We start from the raw sequence: 21,068 nt of genomic DNA, 5'->3' as shown, positions 1-21,068 counted from the left end.
TGTGTGTGTGAGTGAGAGAGAGAGAGAGAGAGAGTGTGTGTGTGTTTGACTCCCTGCTACAAAATCAAAACATTATGAAGATCTTTTAAGCCGTTTTTGTGAGATTATGTAATTGTAGGTTAGTGCATCGTTTTGTTCTTGTAAGTGCTGCTGTTTCCTTTGCAGTTTGTCAGATGTAGTGAAATATTAATGACAGTAGCACACTCTTTACACGAGTCCTGAAGCATTATCAAGCTCCTCGTGCATTAGAATCGTGACTGGCGTCTGTTGGGCGGGATCACTGACGCCCGGTATAATGCAATCGTCTGTAATATCATTTCAGATGACTGACATTTAAACTTTTCTGGACATTTCTGTATTAAAAGCTGTTGGATTTGTTCTTTAACTTCAGCTACGGTGATTCATAGAGGAACCTCTGTAAAAGTTCACTCATAATCAGCAGTGGTTAGAATTAAAAAGCATTATGTGAATTAAATGCTTGAGGCCAGAAACGAAATAAACTACTCATACACACTTTGTAATTCCTCATTCAGCGAAACTAGAAATACAGCATCCGGTGACAGGTTATTATGTGAGAGAGATTCTCAGTGAAATCTGACTGTGCCTTCATTGCTTTGGTTTGATTTATTATTTCAATGTTTAATTTTTTTATTATATTTGAATGTTTTATTTACTATATTTTATTTTTTTAATGTTTTAAATACTTTTATTCTTCTTATTTGTTTTAAATATTTTTTATTTCTGTAAGCCACATTTTGTCTGCATGTTGGTTCATGCCAAATATAAAAAAGTAACACCAAGGCTGCATTTATTTGATCAAAAATACAGTAAAAACAGTGAAATATTATTCTAATTTAAAACAGCTGTTTTCTATGTGAATCTCTGTTAAACTGTAATGTATTTCTGTGATGCGCAGCTGTATTTTCAGCATCATTCCTCCAGTCTTCAGTGTCACATGATCTTCAGAAATCAGTATAATATGCTGATCTGCTGCTCGAGAAACATTTCTGATTATTATCAGATTATTAGCATCTGGTTTGCGACAGTCCGAATTTGAGTTGTAAATAGAGACCGTGTGTTAGTGAAACTCACAGCTGATCTGAACTCATGCGTGTCACGTGTTCACATGTTCAAACTTCAAACACGTGTTTATGTTCATGTTCTGTTCTGTGCATTTCAGGACTGTTTTGAAGATGCTTTCGATCGCATTCCAGTGTGAGTATCTGATCAGTGTGAATGAAACACATGAGGGGTTGCATCATCTCTTCTCAGGTGTTCTGGATCCAGACTGAAGCTTGTGTGAATCCTAGTTACCACGGGATGTTAATCCCAGCAGAAACAGAGAAACAAATAGAGACATAATTAGCGTAGCTGCTGTTCCAACCAAGCAAAATTGATTTGTTTAACCCAAACTAACGAATAATAATGTGCATTTGATCAGATATAACTGCAGTAAAAGATTATGAGGTGCATTATTTGAATGCTTGGCCAAAGAGATGCGTCTTTAATCTAGATTTAAACAGAGAGAGTGTGTCTGAAAATGTCTGCTAAATGTTAATGTCAAATTAATTCAGTTTAATTGTTAGTAGTTTCAGTTCAGTTTTAGTTCATTTGGTCACATGTTTATTTTCTGTAACACTTTACAAAAAGATTAAATTTTTTAACGTTAGTTAACTGCAACAGTCGTTTTTTTATTAACTAACCTTAACAAAGACCAATAAATACTGAAGAAAGTGTATTGCTCATGGTTAATTAATGTGAGTTAATCCATTAACCAAAGTTAACTAGTAGGACCTTATTGTAAAGTGTTGCTCTATTTTCATATATTGGTAAACACTGTACAATGAGGTCTCATTTGTTAGCACTAGGTACATTTAGTTAAATAAGTTAATTAGCTAACGTGAACTGAGCAATGTATTTTCACCAGCGCTTATTCATTTTTGTTAATGTTAGTTAGTAAAAATACTATTGTTCATTTTAGTTCATATTAACAGATTTAAAAAATGTCATTAGCTTAAATTCTGTAAAAGTATTGTTTATTACTGGTTTATGGCAACTAGTGTAGTTAACTTTATTGATTTTGACCTTTTATGGGCGTTTTTACCTTTATAAAGCCATTTTTCTAAAAGTGTGCATCATCTTTTGAGTCAAATTTAATCACATTTAATCAGTGAATTGGAATAATAAGACATTTGGACTTTTACCAAGCAAATTAAATCAGTATTAATAAAATTCATCTTTGCAATGCAGAGGAAACACAGAAGCTGTGTCTGAAGTGGCGTTTAGATGTGTTTACACACAAGACATGAATGCATTTAACATTCAATTGCAAATGCATAAATAAAGTTTTGATATATTAAACATAAAACGTTGAATACTGAAAATTTAAATATTTGTAAACTTTAAATGTGATATTAAAACCGCCAGTAGGTGGCAGCAAGTCACTGTTAATAAGTGAGCCATTGCGATTGAACTATATATTAACTATATGAAATAATATAAATATATACATTTTCTGTCGTCGTAACTTGAATTTTGTGATCATTCTAAATGCATTTGTTACATTGAATCATGCAGTGAAAGAACACACTCTAAATGCACACGCACTCTAGTCTAGACTTCAGGTAATGTGTCGTGCACTCTGTAGGGGTGTTTTGAAAGGTTTATACAAAATACTCGATAATGTCATATCGCACATCGTTAAAACAACAATTACGATATTATCGCAGACAATATATATCATATACAAAGACACAATCTCGTTCATCACCGTTTTCTGTATTTCAGGATGAAAACATGATCAGTTTTATTAAAGGAGGAATCAAAATACGCACAAGTTATCAAATCTACAAGTGAGTCTGAAATCAAGAATTCCCTCCTGTTGCCTGTATCAAAAATATTATATAATCTGTTATCTTTAAAAAATATTGTGTTTGTAATGTTATTGCATAAAAGCAACAATTCAAAAATATATACATTTAATAAAAATCAGTTCAGTACAAAGAGACACAATATAGATTAGAACATGCAATGTAATATCCACCCCCAATATTAATTTTAATTTATATCCACATGCAGAGAATTAGTATTAGTAATGATTTATTATATTATTTATATTAATAATAATGATTATATTGCACATATATGTACTAGGGGTGGGAGAAAAAAATCGATTCACCTAACTATTGCAATTCTTTTAAAAACTCAGAATCGATTTATATTAAATTATTTAACTTTTCCTAAGAGGTGGTCGGGAGAAGTTGGCGCTTTTATTCCAACAGAGGGCGAAATGTATAGGTGTGTTCGACTTGAAGCAGCCGCGAGAGCGATTCGAAAGCATGCGAAGCCATCTGCTCTCTGTAGCTCTCGCGGTGCTTTGTCATACAACGAGCGGTCTGCATCAGTGCTGCTGAATTAGATGACGTCGTATTCGTTTCAAGCCGGCGCGAGAAAGCAAAACCATGACAGAGGCAGAGGATCAAACCTCTTTGAGAATTCTTTCTGCACCTTCATAAATAGAACGGGGATTTGTCGTGTCGTGCCACATCCAGTGTAGCATCACTGATTATAATGAGTTTTATAGTATTTTGTCGCGCCGCGTCTTGTAGACAGGGTGTATTTAACTTTCTTATTTAGGCTACTTTCTTGTTTAACTGTATTATTCCTTTGATATTATTTTAGTGTTTTGCAGGCTGCGTATTCACTGACTGAAGTGCTAAAATAAACACGAGCTGACGAGTTAAATCGGGTGTGTTAGATGAGTGAGACAGTGCTGGGCTGCTCCTGGAAAACCATTTCAGAGACATGTTCTTAAATGTGACTCATATAAAATATATTACATGCATGCACAGTTTTAAGGCAGCTTTAATCGCCTTTTTGGTAACTTCATGACTTAACTGACCACGGTATTGCATGCACGTAGTTTATTATAAAATCTGCCACCGTCACAGCCCTAGTGGCTCGCCAATATACTAGATTTCTCTAATGCATAAAATAAGTAAGCTTGACCAAAGTTCTTGGGGGGAGAATAATTTATTGAAGGTAGCAGTGTATCAGTTCTTCAGCAGTGATGTTAGCATATCTTCCTTCAAACAATCTTAATCTTGCTGTCTGTGAGACCAGACCTTTATACCTGGTAACAAATGTGCTACAAACAATACAATAACACCCCATGAAGAGCCACTGATAGTGTAACCTCATGATGACCTGATAGGACCTCTCCCATGGAGAGCCCATGATGCATTGACCTAATGGGCTAAAACATGGGCCATTTGGGCCACACTTTTGTAAACAGTTTCAGTTGATTGCATCTGAGGCCCAGTCACAATGTAAACGCATCTGACTAAAGATACACATAATCTTTCAATCCCCCCTTTGATCATTTTTTATCACAAAACATACTTTTCAATAATCATGAATACAGAGTGCTGCATACAGGCTCCTTTACTTAAGATGACAGAATAAGAGTTTATGGTGAGGTTTGCATTATCTTGAATGCCTAAGTCCTTTTTTATTTTAATGTTGCGATCTTGTGGAAGTGGCGGATGTCCTTGTGTTCTGTGGATGTTCAGGCATGTTCATCTAGGTGGCCAGTGCAGTTTGGTCCAAGCGTTGGATGTCTTTGCTCATCCTCTGGAACACCTGCAATCACACACAAGAGAAAAAGGAAACGTATCTTTCCAAAGAAAAGATTTTAAACAAAATATGCCTAATTACCAGTAAAACTGTCCCTATTTAATGTTGGCAGGACACGAAATGTTCATGTCTTCGTCCTCAGGCGACAAGCTAGAGCCTAAAAACCCTAGTCCCGCCATATCTGGACTCTGAAAAACACTACTGCCATCTATCCCTCATCTCTAGGCAAATTCACATCAATCCACTCATTGTTTCCCTGCGCCTTAACTGCTGCATCAGGTACTAAAAGATCCTCTAAAATTGGTCTTTCCCACCTGTATTCTTGTTGTGACACATGAGTTTTTTTTTTTTATCTTTACCCATTTGTTGGGCACTATACCATGGCCCCCCTTTGGAGTCTTGTCAGATGCTAGATTTTCATTGGACATGGGCCGGCCTGTGACATGTTCAAAAGGGAATAGTCCATTTTCCTTGTGGTTTTCCTTAATGCATTGGTTGTCATCATGCCGTTATTTTCCATCTTCCATTAGCATGAACATAAACAATCTGTTCACTATGCAAACCTGTTTGTGATTCTTGCTGAAGTTGTCTTAATGCCGCTGTATGTTCACCTCTCTCCTTTACGGCTTGTTTAGCAGCACTGCCTACTAGGACATCATCTTTGGCTTCAGTTGTTGAGGTTTCGGTGTATGCTTTTGCCTTCTGTATGGTGTCTTCACTTGTCTTGCTTGCATACACATGGAGTCCATCAGCTTTTGGATGAGATGTCGCTAGCTGGTGCTGCAGAGAAAGGTTCTTCAGTTTCCCTGCGGCTCCACAGCATTTAGCAGAGTCTGTTTTTGTTTGGCTGTCAACTGCTGAAACCTCTTCAACAGGTTGTCCTCATCATCACTTTGATGTCTCAAACTCGAACCCAGTGTCCTTCCTCGTTGCAATGTCTGCATCCTCCCTGATTTTTCTCTTTTGAGTGTCTCTGATATTCACTTTTTTTCATACCCCATTGTCCTGTTGTTGTACGACAAGGTTTGGATTGCAAAGCTCTGAGACTGGCTTCCTGTGTTCTTTCAATCTTTGCTGACCATTCAATAATCTGCATAAACGTTGTCCCAGTGCTGTCCCAGTCATCATACCTGACCTAGAGTTTTAGAAATCTCAGATTTCAGTCCATTCACAAATGGGCTTTTAAGAGGCATGCTAGTGTCTTTACAGAGTTCTTCAATGTTGTTGTTCAAACCAGCGTGTTCCATCCAAGTTTGTCTGAAGCGTTCTTCAAGCTCTGCAACACTTTCTCCTGTCTTCTGCACGCAAGAGGTAGTTTTAGCCCAATTAACCTCTGCAGGTTTCAGTTCAAATAAGAAGGTTTGTACAGCTTCCCATCCAGCCTCAATGTTTTCTTGCGACTCACCAATCCTTCTTTCAACACTTTCAGTTAGTCCTTTTTGGTCATTGTCTCTTAAGTTCACATTAACAATCATCACACTGTCCAGTGAATGTAAATTGTAGATTTTCTGCAAGCGTTGAAGAAATTGCCAAACTTTCCGTGGTTGCTTGTACACATCTGGCAATTCTTTTGACCATTTGTCAACTTGCTCTGTAGTAGCTCGCTGGTATGTTCTGTATGGAACATATTTCTTTACCACCTTTTTTACTGTGCGAGTTTGTCATTCACCATCTTCCTCATACTCCTCTTCACTGTCAGTTTCAACTTCAGTCCTTCTGTTCTTAACAATTACAGGAGCACGTCTAACAAATGTGCTACAAACAATACAATAACACCCCATGAAGAGCCACTGATAGTGTAACCTCATGATGACCTGAATAGGACCTCGCCCATGATGCATTGACCTAATGGGCTAAAACATGGGCCATTTGGGCCACACTTTTGTAAACAGTTTCAGTTGGTTGCATCTGAGGCCCAGTCACAATGTAAACGCATCTGACTAAAGATACACATAATCTTTCAAAGGTATCTTAAAGTATGCACTGTGTATGTGTATGCTCCTGCAATAAAAGTTCAGAAAGATGTGATGCATTGTTTTTGTTAATATGACTCATTTACAGTCTCTTTAAGGGTGTGATCAAGTATCTTCCATTGTCTAGTCTTTAATAAGCAAACAAAATCACAGTAACTTGTAATATGGAATCACAATACTCAATTATCGCAATATATATTGAATCGGCACACAAGTATCGGGATAGTATTGAATCGGCAGATTAGCGTATCGTCCCAGCCCTAATATGTACGTAGGCAATATTTGCTTATTATTTATATTTATTTATTCTTTTTTAATAAAAGTATATATATATGTATATGTACAATTAGTTTCTGTTTTGTTTTTAGGGACTGCCAGAGTTCGTTGAACATGTCTCAGGGAGTGGGCGGAGACAGCGAGGCCTTCAGACAGTTTGAGGGCGGAGTCAAGCTGGGGATTGGCTCCTTCAACCTGGTCAGTCAGTGAGACAGGAAGTGTGCGATTAACCCTAGAGTCATCGTTAATAATAACTGTTACCAACTTCACTGTTGACTGTGTTTACATCAGCGGATGAAGCTGTAAGTGTTTAGTTGCTGTTTTGTGTCCCGTGTGTCAGATGCTGTCTTTACTACCTGCACGAATCCTTCGACTGCTGGAGTTTATCGGCTTCTCAGGGAACAGAGTGAGCGACACACTCTTCAGATCACACACATACACACACTCCCTCTCTCTCTCACACACTCACACACACACACACACTCTCTCACACACACACTCTCTCTCTCTCACACACACACTCTCTCTCTCTCACACACACACTCTCTCTCTCTCACACACACACTCTCTCTCTCTCACACACACACTCTCTCTCTCTCACACACACACTCTCTCTCTCTCACACACACACTCTCTCTCTCTCACACACACACTCTCTCTCTCTCACACACACACTCTCTCTCTCTCACACACACACTCTCTCTCTCTCACACACACACTCTCTCTCTCTCACACACACACTCTCTCTCTCTCACACACACACTCTCTCTCTCTCACACACACACTCTCTCTCTCTCACACACACACTCTCTCTCTCTCACACACACACTCTCTCTCTCTCACACACACACTCTCTCTCTCTCACACACACACTCTCTCTCTCTCACACACACACTCTCTCTCTCTCACACACACACTCTCTCTCTCTCACACACACACTCTCTCTCTCTCACACACACACTCTCTCTCTCTCACACACACACTCTCTCTCTCTCACACACACACTCTCTCTCTCTCACACACACACTCTCTCTCTCTCACACACACACTCTCTCTCTCTCACACACACACTCTCTCTCTCTCACACACACACTCTCTCTCTCTCACACACACACTCTCTCTCTCACACACACTCACACAAACACACACTCTCTCACACACACTCCCTCTCTCTCTCTCACACACACACACTCTCTCTCTCTCTCTCACACACACATATACACACACACTCTCTCTCTAGTGTTTAGTTGCTGTTTTGTGTCCCGTGTGTCAGATGCTGTCTTTACTACCTGCACGAATCCTTCGACTGCTGGAGTTTATCGGCTTCTCAGGGAACAGAGTGAGCGACACACTCTTCAGATCACACACATACACACACTCCCTCTCTCTCTCACACACACATATACACACACACTCTCTCTCTCACACACACTCACTCACTCACTCACTCACACACACACTCTCTCACACACACACACTCACTCACAGTAACGGCTGTTGGTGTCCTGCAGGACTTCGGTTTGTCGCAGCTGCGGGAAGGCGCCGGCAGTCACAGTCTCAGATCCGTCCTGTGTGTGCTGACGCTGCTCTTCTACCACACTTACGTCAGTCTGATTCTGGGTAAGCATGCTGGAAACATACAACACACCTTTAATAACCCGCACAGACATCATACACGTCCTGACTCAGGAAACGGTTACAGGAAAACAGGGTATCATACTGTAGTCGACTGAGTAGGGCTGAGCGATTTGGGGGGAAAATTGAATCGCAATTTATCTTTAAAACTTGACTGTGATTTAAATAGTTTGTCCTTATACTCTGTGTTTTTAAGGCACTGGTGAAGGGAATCTGGTGGAGGCCGAGGCTTTATTAGAGCCCTACATAGAGCGATTTCCACGGGTGAGAACCTGAAAACACACACACTCTCACTCACTCACTCACACACACACACAAACACACTCGCTCTCACTCACTCACACACACACACACACACACACACACACACACACACACTCGCTCACACTCACTCACTCTATCACTCACTCACTCACTCACTCTATCTCACACACACACTCACTCTATCACTCACTCACATACACACACACACACTCGCTCACACTCACTCACTCTATCACTCACTCACTCACTCTATCACTCACTCACACACACACACACACTCACTCACTCACTCACTCTCTCACTCACTCACACTCACTCACTCACACACACACACTCTCTCTCACTCACTCACTCTCTCACTCACTCACACTCACTCACTCACACACACACACTCTCTCTCACTCACTCACTCTCTCACTCACTCACACTCACTCACTCACACACACACACTCTCTCTCACTCACTCACTCTCTCACTCACTCACACTCACTCACTCACACACACACACTCTCTCTCACTCACTCACTCTCTCACTCACTCACACTCACTCACTCACACACACACACTCTCTCTCACTCACTCACTCTCTCACTCACTCACACTCACTCACTCACACACACACACTCTCTCTCACTCACTCACTCTCTCACTCACTCACACTCACTCACTCACACACACACACTCTCTCTCACTCACTCACTCTCTCACTCACTCACACTCACTCACTCACACACACACACACTCACTCACTCACACTCACTCACTCACACAGACACACTCACTCACTCACTCACTCTCTCTCACACACACACACACACAGATGTTATTTTTTACTCCACTCATATTTACACACACTAATATGCTGTTAGTTTGTTGTTTAGCATAATGTTTCCATGATGAAAGATGATCATGACTCCTTAAATATGAATCTTCAGTAGCGTTACTCAATGAAATGTCAATGTTTTTTCCCCAGGGCTCAATTATCCTGTTTTACTCGGCTCGCATCGCCTTACTGAGGGGAAACTTTGAGAAGGTGAGGCATTTATGATGACTTCACACTTTTGCACTATCAGTATTTATAAAGAAAAGAGTCTCTTCTGCTCAGCAAGGCTGCCTTTATTTCATCAACAATACAGTAAAAATAGTGAAATATTAATACAATGTAAAACAGCTGTTTTCTATGTGAATCTCTGTTAAACTGTAATGTATTTCTGTGATGCGCAGCTGTATTTTCAGCATCATTACTGCAGTCTTCAGTGTCACATGAAATCAGAAATCAGTATAATATGTGTGTGTGTGTCAGGCGCTGGTGAAGTTCCAGGAGTGTATCTCGGCGCAGCAGCAGTGGCGTCAGATCCATCATCTGTGTTATTGGGAGCTGATGTGGTGTCACTCGTTCCAGCAGCAGTGGAGAGACGCGTATCGATACGCAGACCTGCTGTGCCGAGAGAGCCGCTGGTCTAAAGTAACACACACAAAAATCACACCTCATATTCACTAATATCATTGATTGAACTGCACTGCCTCTATCAGTTAAAAACAGCGCTGAACTGATCTGAATAATGACTCTGAGTTTGATTCATAACTAATGAATTTCATAACATTAATACTATTATTTTCCTGTTTATTAATGTGAAGCTGCTTGAAGCGATCTGTATTGTATAAAGTAAGGTGACTAGATCTGGGTTTTGAACACACTTTTAAAGTCACAGCTTACCTTTACCACGTTTGGTAAAAATACAAAAGAGATGCATAAATAAAAATAATCTACTAAACAATTACACTTGTAGAAAGCACGTGCTTTGTCTCAAAATGAGCCTAGAATTATGGATAGTAAAGATCCAAAAGCAGAAACATACAATAACAAAAAAAATTACTGTATACAGTATATTCATAGTTTGTGAAAATAAAATAAATACATTTAGAATTTTTTATATTTTTAGTTTTATTATATTTGTTTTGTTTTATTGTTATTATGTGTTTTTGAAAAGTATAATATAATATGTTATATTATACTTATAATAATATATATAATAGTAATCATTTTTCATAGTGTGATTTTTGCTTTATTAAAACGTAATAATAATTATTTATTATAATAAACGCACAACAGTTAAAAAAACAAAAACATACAAAATGTATGGTCCCCTATTTATTAAATGTATTAATAATAACAAGTGAGATTTCAAAGATATTTTGACATTTAATCAGGGTTGTTACAGGTAACTAAAACTGAAACAAAACTGAAACTTTTGAAAAAAAATAAACATTGTCTGAAATAAAATAAAATATAAAAAACTATAACTATAGTATGAAATAAATATATAAAAACTATAAAAGTATAAAATAAATTTGTTACTTGAAAAAAATAAACATTAACTTAAATAAAATAAAACAAACTATATAGTATAAAATAAGTAAATATACAAAAACTATGAAACTATAAAAGTATTAATTAAATATATATAAAGGCAAAATTTCTCTTTTTATTGATTTGAACTTAAAATAGCTGAAACTGAAATAAAAAATTATAAAAATTATATAAACAAAAACACAACAAAATTACTTAAACTTTCAAATTAAAATGTAAATGTAAAATATAAACTGATAACAAAATATTAATAAAATAGTATCTCAATTATAGTAAAATAGCACTCTGCTCGCTTTAGTGTAAAGCACTGTAGGAATAAATGCTGATCAGTGTTTGCTGGCGTCGCAGGCCATCTACGTCTATCAGAAAGCTGCCATCCTGAGCATGATGTCTGAGGAGGAGCTGAAGACGAGCGGAGAGGACGTGGTGGAGCTGTTCAGGTGAGTCTGGCTCTGATCTCAGGTCAGTTCCTGCGTTTGCTGAGGCTGACTTTCTGCCGTGTGTGTCGTAGGCAGGTGGAGGGACTGAAGCAGCGATTGGCCGGGAAATCCATCCCGATGGAGAAGTTTGCCATCAGGAAATCCCGCAGATACTCATCAGCCGTGCCCGTTAAACTGGTGATTCCTGCGCTGGTGCGTCTCTCTCACACACACTCTCTCACACAGACACACACACACACACTCTCACACAGACACACTCTCACACAGACACACACTCACACACACACTCTCACACACACACACTCACAGACACACACACACACTCTCACACAGACACACTCTCACACAGACACACACTCACACACACACTCTCACACACACACACTCACAGACACACACACACACTCTCACACAGACACACTCTCACACAGACACACACTCACACACACACTCTCACACACACACACTCACAGACACACACACACACTCTCACACAGACACACTCTCACACAGACACACACTCACACACACACTCTCACACACACACACTCACAGACACACACACACACTCTCACACAGACACACTCTCACACAGACACACACTCACACACACACTCTCACACACACACACTCACAGACACACACACACACTCTCACACAGACACACTCTCACACAGACACACACTCACACACACACTCTCACACACACACACTCACAGACACACACACACACTCTCACACAGACACACTCTCACACAGACACACACTCACACACACACTCTCACACACACACACTCACAGACACACACACACACTCTCACACAGACACACTCTCACACAGACACACACTCACACACACACTCTCACACACACACACTCACAGACACACACACACACTCTCACACAGACACACTCTCACACAGACACACACTCACACACACACTCTCACACACACACACTCACAGACACACACACACACTCTCACACAGACACACTCTCACACAGACACACACTCACACACACACTCGCACACACACACACACAAACTCTCACACAGACACACACACACTCTCACACACTCACACACACACACTCGCGCGCACACACACACACTCGTGCACACACACACACACACACACACACTCACAGACACACACTCACACACTCTCACAAACACTCACACACGCACAGACACACTCTCACACACACACACACACACACACACCAAAAACACGTGTAAATGAAGAGAGGAGGAAGTGATGCATCTGTGGTTCTTCCTCACACAGGAAATGATGTATGTGTGGAACGGCTTCACTATAGTTGGGAAACGTGCGGATGCCACTGAGAGCTTACTGATCACCATCGAGAGAGCAGAGGAGCAGCTACGCAACGATCCCAGTGAGACACACACACACACACACAGCGCAAAGATCTAATCTGACATGTTTTGCAACTTTCTCTTTAGTAAGAACTGTTTTACTGCGTTTGACCAAATTTTTATAATAATAATAATTACTATTATTATTACTAAATAAAATATTAAACAAACTAAGAATTACAACTAATATAATATTTCACTGTAAAATAAAACAATTCTATTAAAGAAAAATTATATCATGGCATAATATGATAAAAGTATAAAAGTAAAATTACAATACTAATATTTGTGGCTTTAGTATTGTCTTAATTCCTCATTTTCAAACATTAAAGCATTAAGCTTTTATTTTGGTAGAAAACTATAGGGAGCTGGATTAATAAATATATTAAATCATGTTTTAATTCATTTAAAAAATGCAAAAAGGTTTCTGAGGGGTTGCGTTATGGGATTCGTCATCAACTCTAGAAGTCCATGCAAAGTCTCCACTGAGATACAAAAACAAACGTGTGTGTGTGTGTGTGTGTGTGTGTGTTTCAGACCCCTCTGAGTTCCATCCTGATGATCAGTGTCTGGTTCAGATGTTGAAGGGTTTGTGTTTGAAGCATCTGGGCCGATTACTGCAGGCTGAGCTCTGCTTCACACAGGTGCTGAGCAGGTAAACATTTGTTTTTAAGTTACGGTAAAGTGACTGTAAGTCACTCGAGTGACTTGTTGCCGTGATGTGGATCAGCTGTAGGTTCGATGATGACTTGGTGTGTTCACAGTGAGAAGCACATCCGTTACGATCACTATCTGATCCCCTTCACCCTCTATGAGCTGGGTTTACTCTACAAGCAGCAGGGCGATTACATCAAAGCCACGCGCTTCATCGAGGAGGCCAAGTGAGTGCGCTTTCATACGTGTACATGTCCCTTCTGAAATAAATGAGAACTTAAAGCTTTCATAGTGATATCTCTTAAATAACACACTTCCTTAAGTCTGTGGTGCTGCACACAATATATGCGCTGTTGCAATTGAATGAAGTGAAATATAAAAGGAGTTTACTGGAGTTGCTGCCCTATGAAATCCAAGCTTTGAGCAGTTTTTTAAAATTGGTCTTTGAACTTGGCATATGTGAAAATATTTGCTCAAAATTGGGATTTTGTTACAGCAGTAACTCTAGTGTTAATTTGTTATGTCTGTTTTAATGCATCCTCTGTAACGGCTGAGAAATAGTGCAGCAGATTGGGCTGATGGTGCAATACGGCTCAGTGTGCATTGTCCCACGTGCCATGTTTAAGGGTTCATAAAAAAAGATTGGTGCAGCAAAAAGTGCTCAAAATTTGGATTTTGTTAGAGCAGTAACTCTAGTATAAAGGCATTATGTCTTCTTAAATGCCTCCTTTCAAGCGGCTGAGAAACAGAACCACGAATCGGGCTGATGGCGCAATATGGCTCAGTGTGCATTGTCCCACATGCCAAGTTCAAGGGTCCAAAAAAATAACTGGTATTGGAAAAAAGTGCTCAAAATTTGGATCTCATTCGTGCAGTAACTCTAATATCAAGTCTTTATGTCATCTTTAACGCATCCTCTGAAGTGGCTGAGAAATAGTGTCACAAAATGGGATGATGGTGCAATATGACACGGTGTGCATTGTCCCACATGCCAAGTTCAAGGATCCATAAGAAATAATTGGTGCAGCAAAAAGTGCTCACAATTTGGATTTCATTTGTGCAGTAAGTTTAATATCAAGGTCTTATGTAATCTCCAGCACATTCTCTGTGGCAGGCGAGAAACGGAGGCACGAAATGGGCAGATGGCACAATATGGCACGGTGTGCATTGTCCCACATGCCAAGTTCAAGGGCCAAAAGAAATGATATAGTAAAATGTGTTCAAAATTTGTATTTCACTAGATGATTGCATTCCTTATTAAACCACTTCGTCTGATTTAACACATAATTACAGTTGGTGGAGAAATGAATTTCATCATTCAATTTTAACAGTGCTTATTGCGAGAATCAGACCGTCATTTAAAGAAGAGGTTCATTTTTGGTCATATTGACCACCTCTGAGTAGTTTAAACAGGCAGCTGCTCGAAAATCAACACCATAATTTAAGCAATACTTGATGAATCTGTATTTGTGTGTTTGTAGGTTGAATTATAAGGACTATTCAATGGAGTCTCGTCTTCATTTCCGCATCCACGCGGCTCTCAGCAGTCTGAAGGGTTCTCCGACAAACTCGCCGTGATGACAGACGATCAGCGCTGACGCGGAAGAACACGACAAGCACATCACGACGGTCACTGAAGCACCAAAGCAGCGCGGCGTAGCGATCTGTAGAGAAACACATTCACTGACCATTTCAAACCAAAGTCGCCGTTCAGTCATCAGTAACTAGCGGACATGTACCTCAAACCTGACGATTTGAACACTTATTTATCCATGTAGTTTAAATACAGAGTCTTACGTTTGTAAGCAAGTCGCTGACGTCCAATCAGAAAACAGCTGCTGTAATGAATGTAACGTTTTATTTTAAAGACCAAATATGTTTGTCTGCTTGTGTGTGTTACATTGTGTGCCTGTTGTGTGTGTGTGTGTGTGTTGGAGTGTGTGTGTGTGTGTGTGTGTGTGTGTGCGTGCGTGCGTGCGTGCGTGCGTGCGTGCGTGCGTGTGTGTGTGTTTCTGCACAGCCTGTAGACATCGAGTGTCTTAGAGATTGATTACAAGTTTACAAGTTTAGACGCTCCAAGCAATTCACGAAATTCATATTCATTTGAAAGCAATAATAATCAGCCAACAATCATGCTGAGAGGAATCTTTTAGTTTTTTTCTAGAAAGGGGTTTTGTGTGTGTGTGTGTGTGTGTTTGGGTGTGTGTGTGTGTGTGTGTGTGTGTGTGTGTGTGTGTGCGTGTGTTCGAGTGTGCGTGTGTGCGTGCGTGTGTGTGTGTGTGTGTTTTTGCACAGCCTGTAGACATCGAGTGTCTTAGAGATTATTATGCTGATTACAAGTTTAGACGCTCCAAGCAATTCACGAAATTCATATTCATTTGAAAGCAATAATAATCAGCCAACAATCATGCTGAGAGGAATCTTTTAGTTTTTTTCTAGAAAGGGGTTGTTTTGTTCACCTTAAGTATCAAAGTTTTATTTTTAATGTTTTAAATGTAGCGGGTGGGATTGTTTTTTTTTTGTGTGCATGTTCTTGTTTTAATGTTTAATACCAGATATGTTGTACAATAATCAAATACAGTTGATCCTATTTTACAAGCATAATTTTTTCTGTAATTCTGAAGTACACTGAAAAAATTATATTCTTCCACATTTTTGTCTTTATATATATATATATATATATATATATATATATTAAGGCTGGTAAGCGATTAAAACTTTTAATCTAATTAATTACATGACGTGGCGATTTATTCATCTAATTAAGCACACATCAAATCTGGCTGAGAAATGACTCCCAAAAGATCATTTAAAGTCATGGTTGTGTAAAGCATCAAACAGACTTTACAAAAAGTAGCTTCAGCAAGAAATATTTTGTTTGATTCAACATAAAATGTATTACATACTCTTTTGGACCATGAGGGTGAGTAAACGATGACACAATTTTCATTTTTGGGTGGGTGAACTTTTCTTTTAATAATGTAGTATTATTATTATTACTATGGAAATATGAAATTATTTCTCTAATGAAATGATACTCTAAATAATAAACTAAAACTGCCAGTAGGTGGTGGTAAATGTCTTAATGATTAAGTCATCGAGTCATTCATTCATTTGATTCGTTCAGATGGGTCACGCTCACTCATAAGGTTTATTTATTTGTGTGTTTGCTTGTAAATTAATTTTTGTGAAATGGTGTTTTGTGCTACCATCTATGCAAAGTCGGGGCAATAAAGTAACATCATAGTTAACAATTACTTTACATAGGATATAATGTATTTTATATTATTTAGGCACTTATGGGCTATAGTATGACAGAATGTTCCAATTCAGCATGCCATGGGAAGTCAATCTAACTTAACATTTTCTGATATTGATTATTTCTAACTCCTTAACAGTTCATCAGGCTCTTAATGATTTAATCTATGCCATCTTTTGGAATATCTGAAGGCCATGTACCATAGTTAAGTAATAAGACTAGCCTATTAATCATTATTAATCAATATAGCACGAAGAAACAACCGCCTGCACATTTAGAACCAATAGCTTCAACATGCCACAGCTGTCATATAAATCTATAGGGAAACATCTATTCTCTGAACAGATTATCTCATATAAATTGTACAGCAAGTAATACTAAATTTTACGCAATAAATAAGCCTACAATAAAACATGATACATTGATTTTAATATATGTTAGTGTTGGTTCAAGACGCTTTTCATCAGTCTTTTTAGTTTATTTTCCTTTTTTAGACACTTGTTTGACTTTCTCCATAGCATTTTAAAGTGTCTGCTTCTCTAAATAATTCAAGTAGATCACGTGATATTTGACAATCACAATTGAGTGATTTTACACTTAAAACAAGAACAAATATTTGCAAGTGTTTTCCCTTTACATTGAAGTTTTTTTTGTTTTGTTTTCTGACCCCATTGGCAGATATTTATCTTGTTTTAATCATAAAGTCACAAAAAAACAACAACATAATACTTTAATTTTTTATCTCCAGTAAATTTATTTTTATTCATGTCTAATATAATTCAAGTAGATCACGTGATATTTGACAATCACAATTGAGTGATTTTACACTTAAAACAAGAACAAATATTTGCAAGTGTTTTCCCTTTACATTGAAGTTTTTTGTTTTGTTTTCTGACCCCATTGGCAGATATTTATCTTGTTTTAATCATAAAGTCACAAAAAAACAACAACATAATACTTTAATTTTTTATCTCCAGTAAATTTATTTTTATTCATGTCTAATTTTGTACATATATATATATATATGTTTATTTTTCTGACCCCATTAGCAAATATTAATTCTTGTTTTAAGTGTAAAGTCACTAAATTTTGATCACTTCTTCACACAGGGCCATGTAGTTTTGGATTTTGCTTTCCCTTAACAATAAAAACCGCATTTAAAAACTGCATGTTGTGTTTACTTGTTATCTTTGACTAAAATTTAAATTTGTTTGATGATCTGAAACATTAAAGTGTGACAAACATGCAAAAAAATAAGAAATCAGGAAGGGGGCCAACACTTTTTCACACCACTGTATATATATATATATATTTATACTGGAAAACAAGACAAAAATACTGAAAAAACAACATTATGCATTATGTATATAATGTTAGCAGGTTTTTGATTTACTACAAATGAAAATGTTCACATTTCTTTAAGCTTGTTGCCTGATTATGTTAAATGATTTGTGCTTATGAATATGAATTCTCATTAAACAAGCTCTTGTCAAGTGGGCAATGAAAAACACATCTTAAAACACTTGCTTTAAACTGCACAAGACTTGTTTTCAGAGAATAAATCTTCAGTCAACACATTATAACAGACAGACACTAGGTGCCTTTCATCTATAATATAGAAACGTGCATGAAGTTAATGGCAAAGTTTCCGTGTTCCTTCTAAATTCTGAACCTCTCTATATAATTATAGCTGTACATTCAGTGTTTCACGCCTGGTTATTACTGTTACACCATCAGGCACTGATAGATAGTGTTAGTGGGTCTGTGAGGGTTCAGAAGTGCTGGAACGCTGGGATTTGTTGCTCGGGGGGTTTATTTACACATGGGTCACCATACTTGACCACACACCACTTATTTGCTCTTTCCAGCTGTGTTTGGTCTGGTCAGTGTTTTTCCACTCATCTGTTCAGAAGTACTTCAGTTTTCACTCCTTCTTGAATGTTTTATTTCATGTCTGAAGTGTTCAGTGTCTTGATATCAATTGTATGTCTGGCAGGTTTACATCTGAAATAAAGCTTTAGTTGATATGTAATTGTGAGGAAGTATGTATGGAAGACCTGAACCACAACAGATTTTCTTAAAATGTTCAAAAACAAAACTTTCTTCAAAACCTTTTCTGTTCGGAAACCTTTTTTTCTCTCATCAAAAACTTTTTTCTCTTCAAAAAACGTTCTCAGAAATCTTTTTCCCTTCAAAAAACTAAAAAACATTTTCCTCTCTTAAAAAAAAAAAACTCATCAAAAACTTTTTTAGTCTTCAAAAAAAAAGTTATCTTCAAAATTCCCTTTTTTTTTTTTTTTTACAGAAGATAAATGTTTTTGGGGAAAGAAAAAAAATTAGAGCGAGAAAACATTTTTAAAAGTGTTTTGAGAAAATCTAAAAGAGAAAAAGGTTTTTGAAGCCAAAAAAAATTAAAATAAAATAAATAGAAAGAGAAAAAAATATTAGGACTGTGTGTGTGTCTGTCTGTCTGTGTGTGTGTGTGTGTGTGTCTGTGTCTGTGTCTGTGTCTGTGTCTGTCCGTCCGTGTGTGTGTGTGTGTCTGTGTCTGTCTGTGTGTGTGTGCGCACGTTTTTGTGACAAATGAGGACATAAATGTGTATAATGACAAAGGTATGACAGGTATTACAAGGAGAAGGTGACTTTTCAGGACATTACCCCATGTCCCCACTTTTCAAAACGCTTATAAATCACACAGAATGGAGTGTATTGAAAATCTGAAATAGCACAAAGTTTCCTTTTCACAAAAACAAACCTGCGTGTGTCTGTGTATGTGTGTGTCTGTGTGTGTGTGTGTGTGTCTGTCTGTTTGTGTCTGTCTGTGTGTGTGTGTGTGTGTGTGTGTGTGTGTGTGTGTGTGTGTGTGTGTGTGTGTGTGTGTGTGTGTGTGTGTGTGTGTGTGTGTGTGTGTGTGTGCGCGCTTGTGTGTGTGTGTGTGTGTGTATATATATATATATATCATTTTCTGGTTCAAGGTTTCTTTAAGTAGGTCCTCAAAATGAGTAAACCTCATAATTATTATAACAGAATAATTATAAAATACACTTTAAAAAGTAAAAAAATAATGTTTCGGTTATGGTTTGCAAAATGTATTTAAATATTGCCTTTTTTATTTCCATCTTAGCTGTTGGAAACATTTAAAGGTATTAATTTAACATATATAATATTCATTATCTGAAGATGGCACAAGTGTATATCCATCGATTCTTAATTTTGGGTAAGTTGCCCAGTTTGATGATATTCCTGACTCTGCTTATGATCGGTGTACTGTATGTTTGCTGCAATCTCTTTGCTATCAGCTCAGTCCAGAAGTATAGGTTCAGTTTGAGACAGAGATTGACATGCAGGTTAATGATTAAACCAACTCAATGCATGTTTACTCAGTGTCCCGCTGAACCTCCAGCTTCTGATCAGTTCTGCTCCGGATGAGCGCAGCTCATATTTGAATGAATACATGCATTCAGTGCATCTGTCACGACGGTGGTTTGAATTGAGAAATCCTGCTGCGCTTCATGTGCAAATAACATCATTGTGCAATTCATCAGTGTTCCGCATTTAACATTTGCACACGACACATTCACACTAACAACTAATAAAGTAAATCCTGATAAATAAATAGGGAAATAATAAACTATCTGCATAGACTGATATCTGTACACATTAAAAATGCTATAGTCAAAAAAACTACATATACGATGAAAAAAATATATTCAACAAGATAATATATGTAATTTTACAATAAGGTTCCATTAGTTAATGTCTTAACTGACATGAACAATGAGCAATACATTAAAGTATTTATTAATGAAAATATTGTTAGCTCACAGTGCATTAACTAATGTTAACAAGCACAACTTTTGATTTTAATAATGCATTAGTAAATGCTGAAATTAACTAAGAATAATAAATGCTGTGTTAATTCTTAGTTCATGTCAACTAAAGTAGTTAACTAATGAACCTTATTGTAAGGTGTTACTGTAATTTTTTTTTTTTAAATTGTAAACGATAATAAAAATAGTACAATTAAATTAAATGGACTACTAAAGTTTGGGGTCAATAATATTTTTTTTTCTTTGAAAGAAAATAATTGTATTGATCAAGGACATTAAATTGATGAAAAGTGAGAGTAAAGACATTTATAATGTTACAAAAGATTCTATTTCAAATAAATGCTGTTCTTCTG

The 21,068-nt window shown here is 37.6% G+C and overlaps 1 protein-coding gene across 1 annotated transcript in view; it reads left to right on the top strand.

Moving 5' to 3' along the window:
- LOC107568957 (tetratricopeptide repeat protein 39B) overlaps positions 1-15,549 on the top strand; it is a 20,198-nt gene extending 4,649 nt beyond the window's left edge. The window contains exons 2-15 of the mRNA XM_016254957.1: positions 1,181-1,215; positions 2,730-2,852; positions 6,977-7,082; positions 7,225-7,290; positions 8,396-8,504; positions 8,716-8,783; positions 9,757-9,816; positions 10,087-10,248; positions 11,503-11,594; positions 11,666-11,786; positions 12,881-12,992; positions 13,510-13,627; positions 13,737-13,853; positions 15,108-15,549. Of these exons, the coding sequence (XP_016110443.1) occupies positions 1,181-1,215; positions 2,730-2,852; positions 6,977-7,082; positions 7,225-7,290; positions 8,396-8,504; positions 8,716-8,783; positions 9,757-9,816; positions 10,087-10,248; positions 11,503-11,594; positions 11,666-11,786; positions 12,881-12,992; positions 13,510-13,627; positions 13,737-13,853; positions 15,108-15,204 (1,386 nt within the window). The 3' untranslated portion in view covers positions 15,205-15,549. The remainder of the gene's footprint in view (positions 1-1,180; positions 1,216-2,729; positions 2,853-6,976; positions 7,083-7,224; positions 7,291-8,395; positions 8,505-8,715; positions 8,784-9,756; positions 9,817-10,086; positions 10,249-11,502; positions 11,595-11,665; positions 11,787-12,880; positions 12,993-13,509; positions 13,628-13,736; positions 13,854-15,107) is intronic.
- Positions 15,550-21,068: the final 5,519 nt, after the last annotated feature.

The sequence above is a fragment of the Sinocyclocheilus grahami genome, unplaced genomic scaffold (genome assembly GCF_001515645.1).
Source record: "Sinocyclocheilus grahami isolate Dianchi unplaced genomic scaffold, SAMN03320097.WGS_v1.1 scaffold1296.1, whole genome shotgun sequence".
NCBI classification, from domain to species: Eukaryota; Metazoa; Chordata; class Actinopteri; order Cypriniformes; family Cyprinidae; genus Sinocyclocheilus; species Sinocyclocheilus grahami.
Note: the sequence above shows the minus strand (reverse complement) of the source record. Positions and strands in the feature narration are given on the sequence as shown.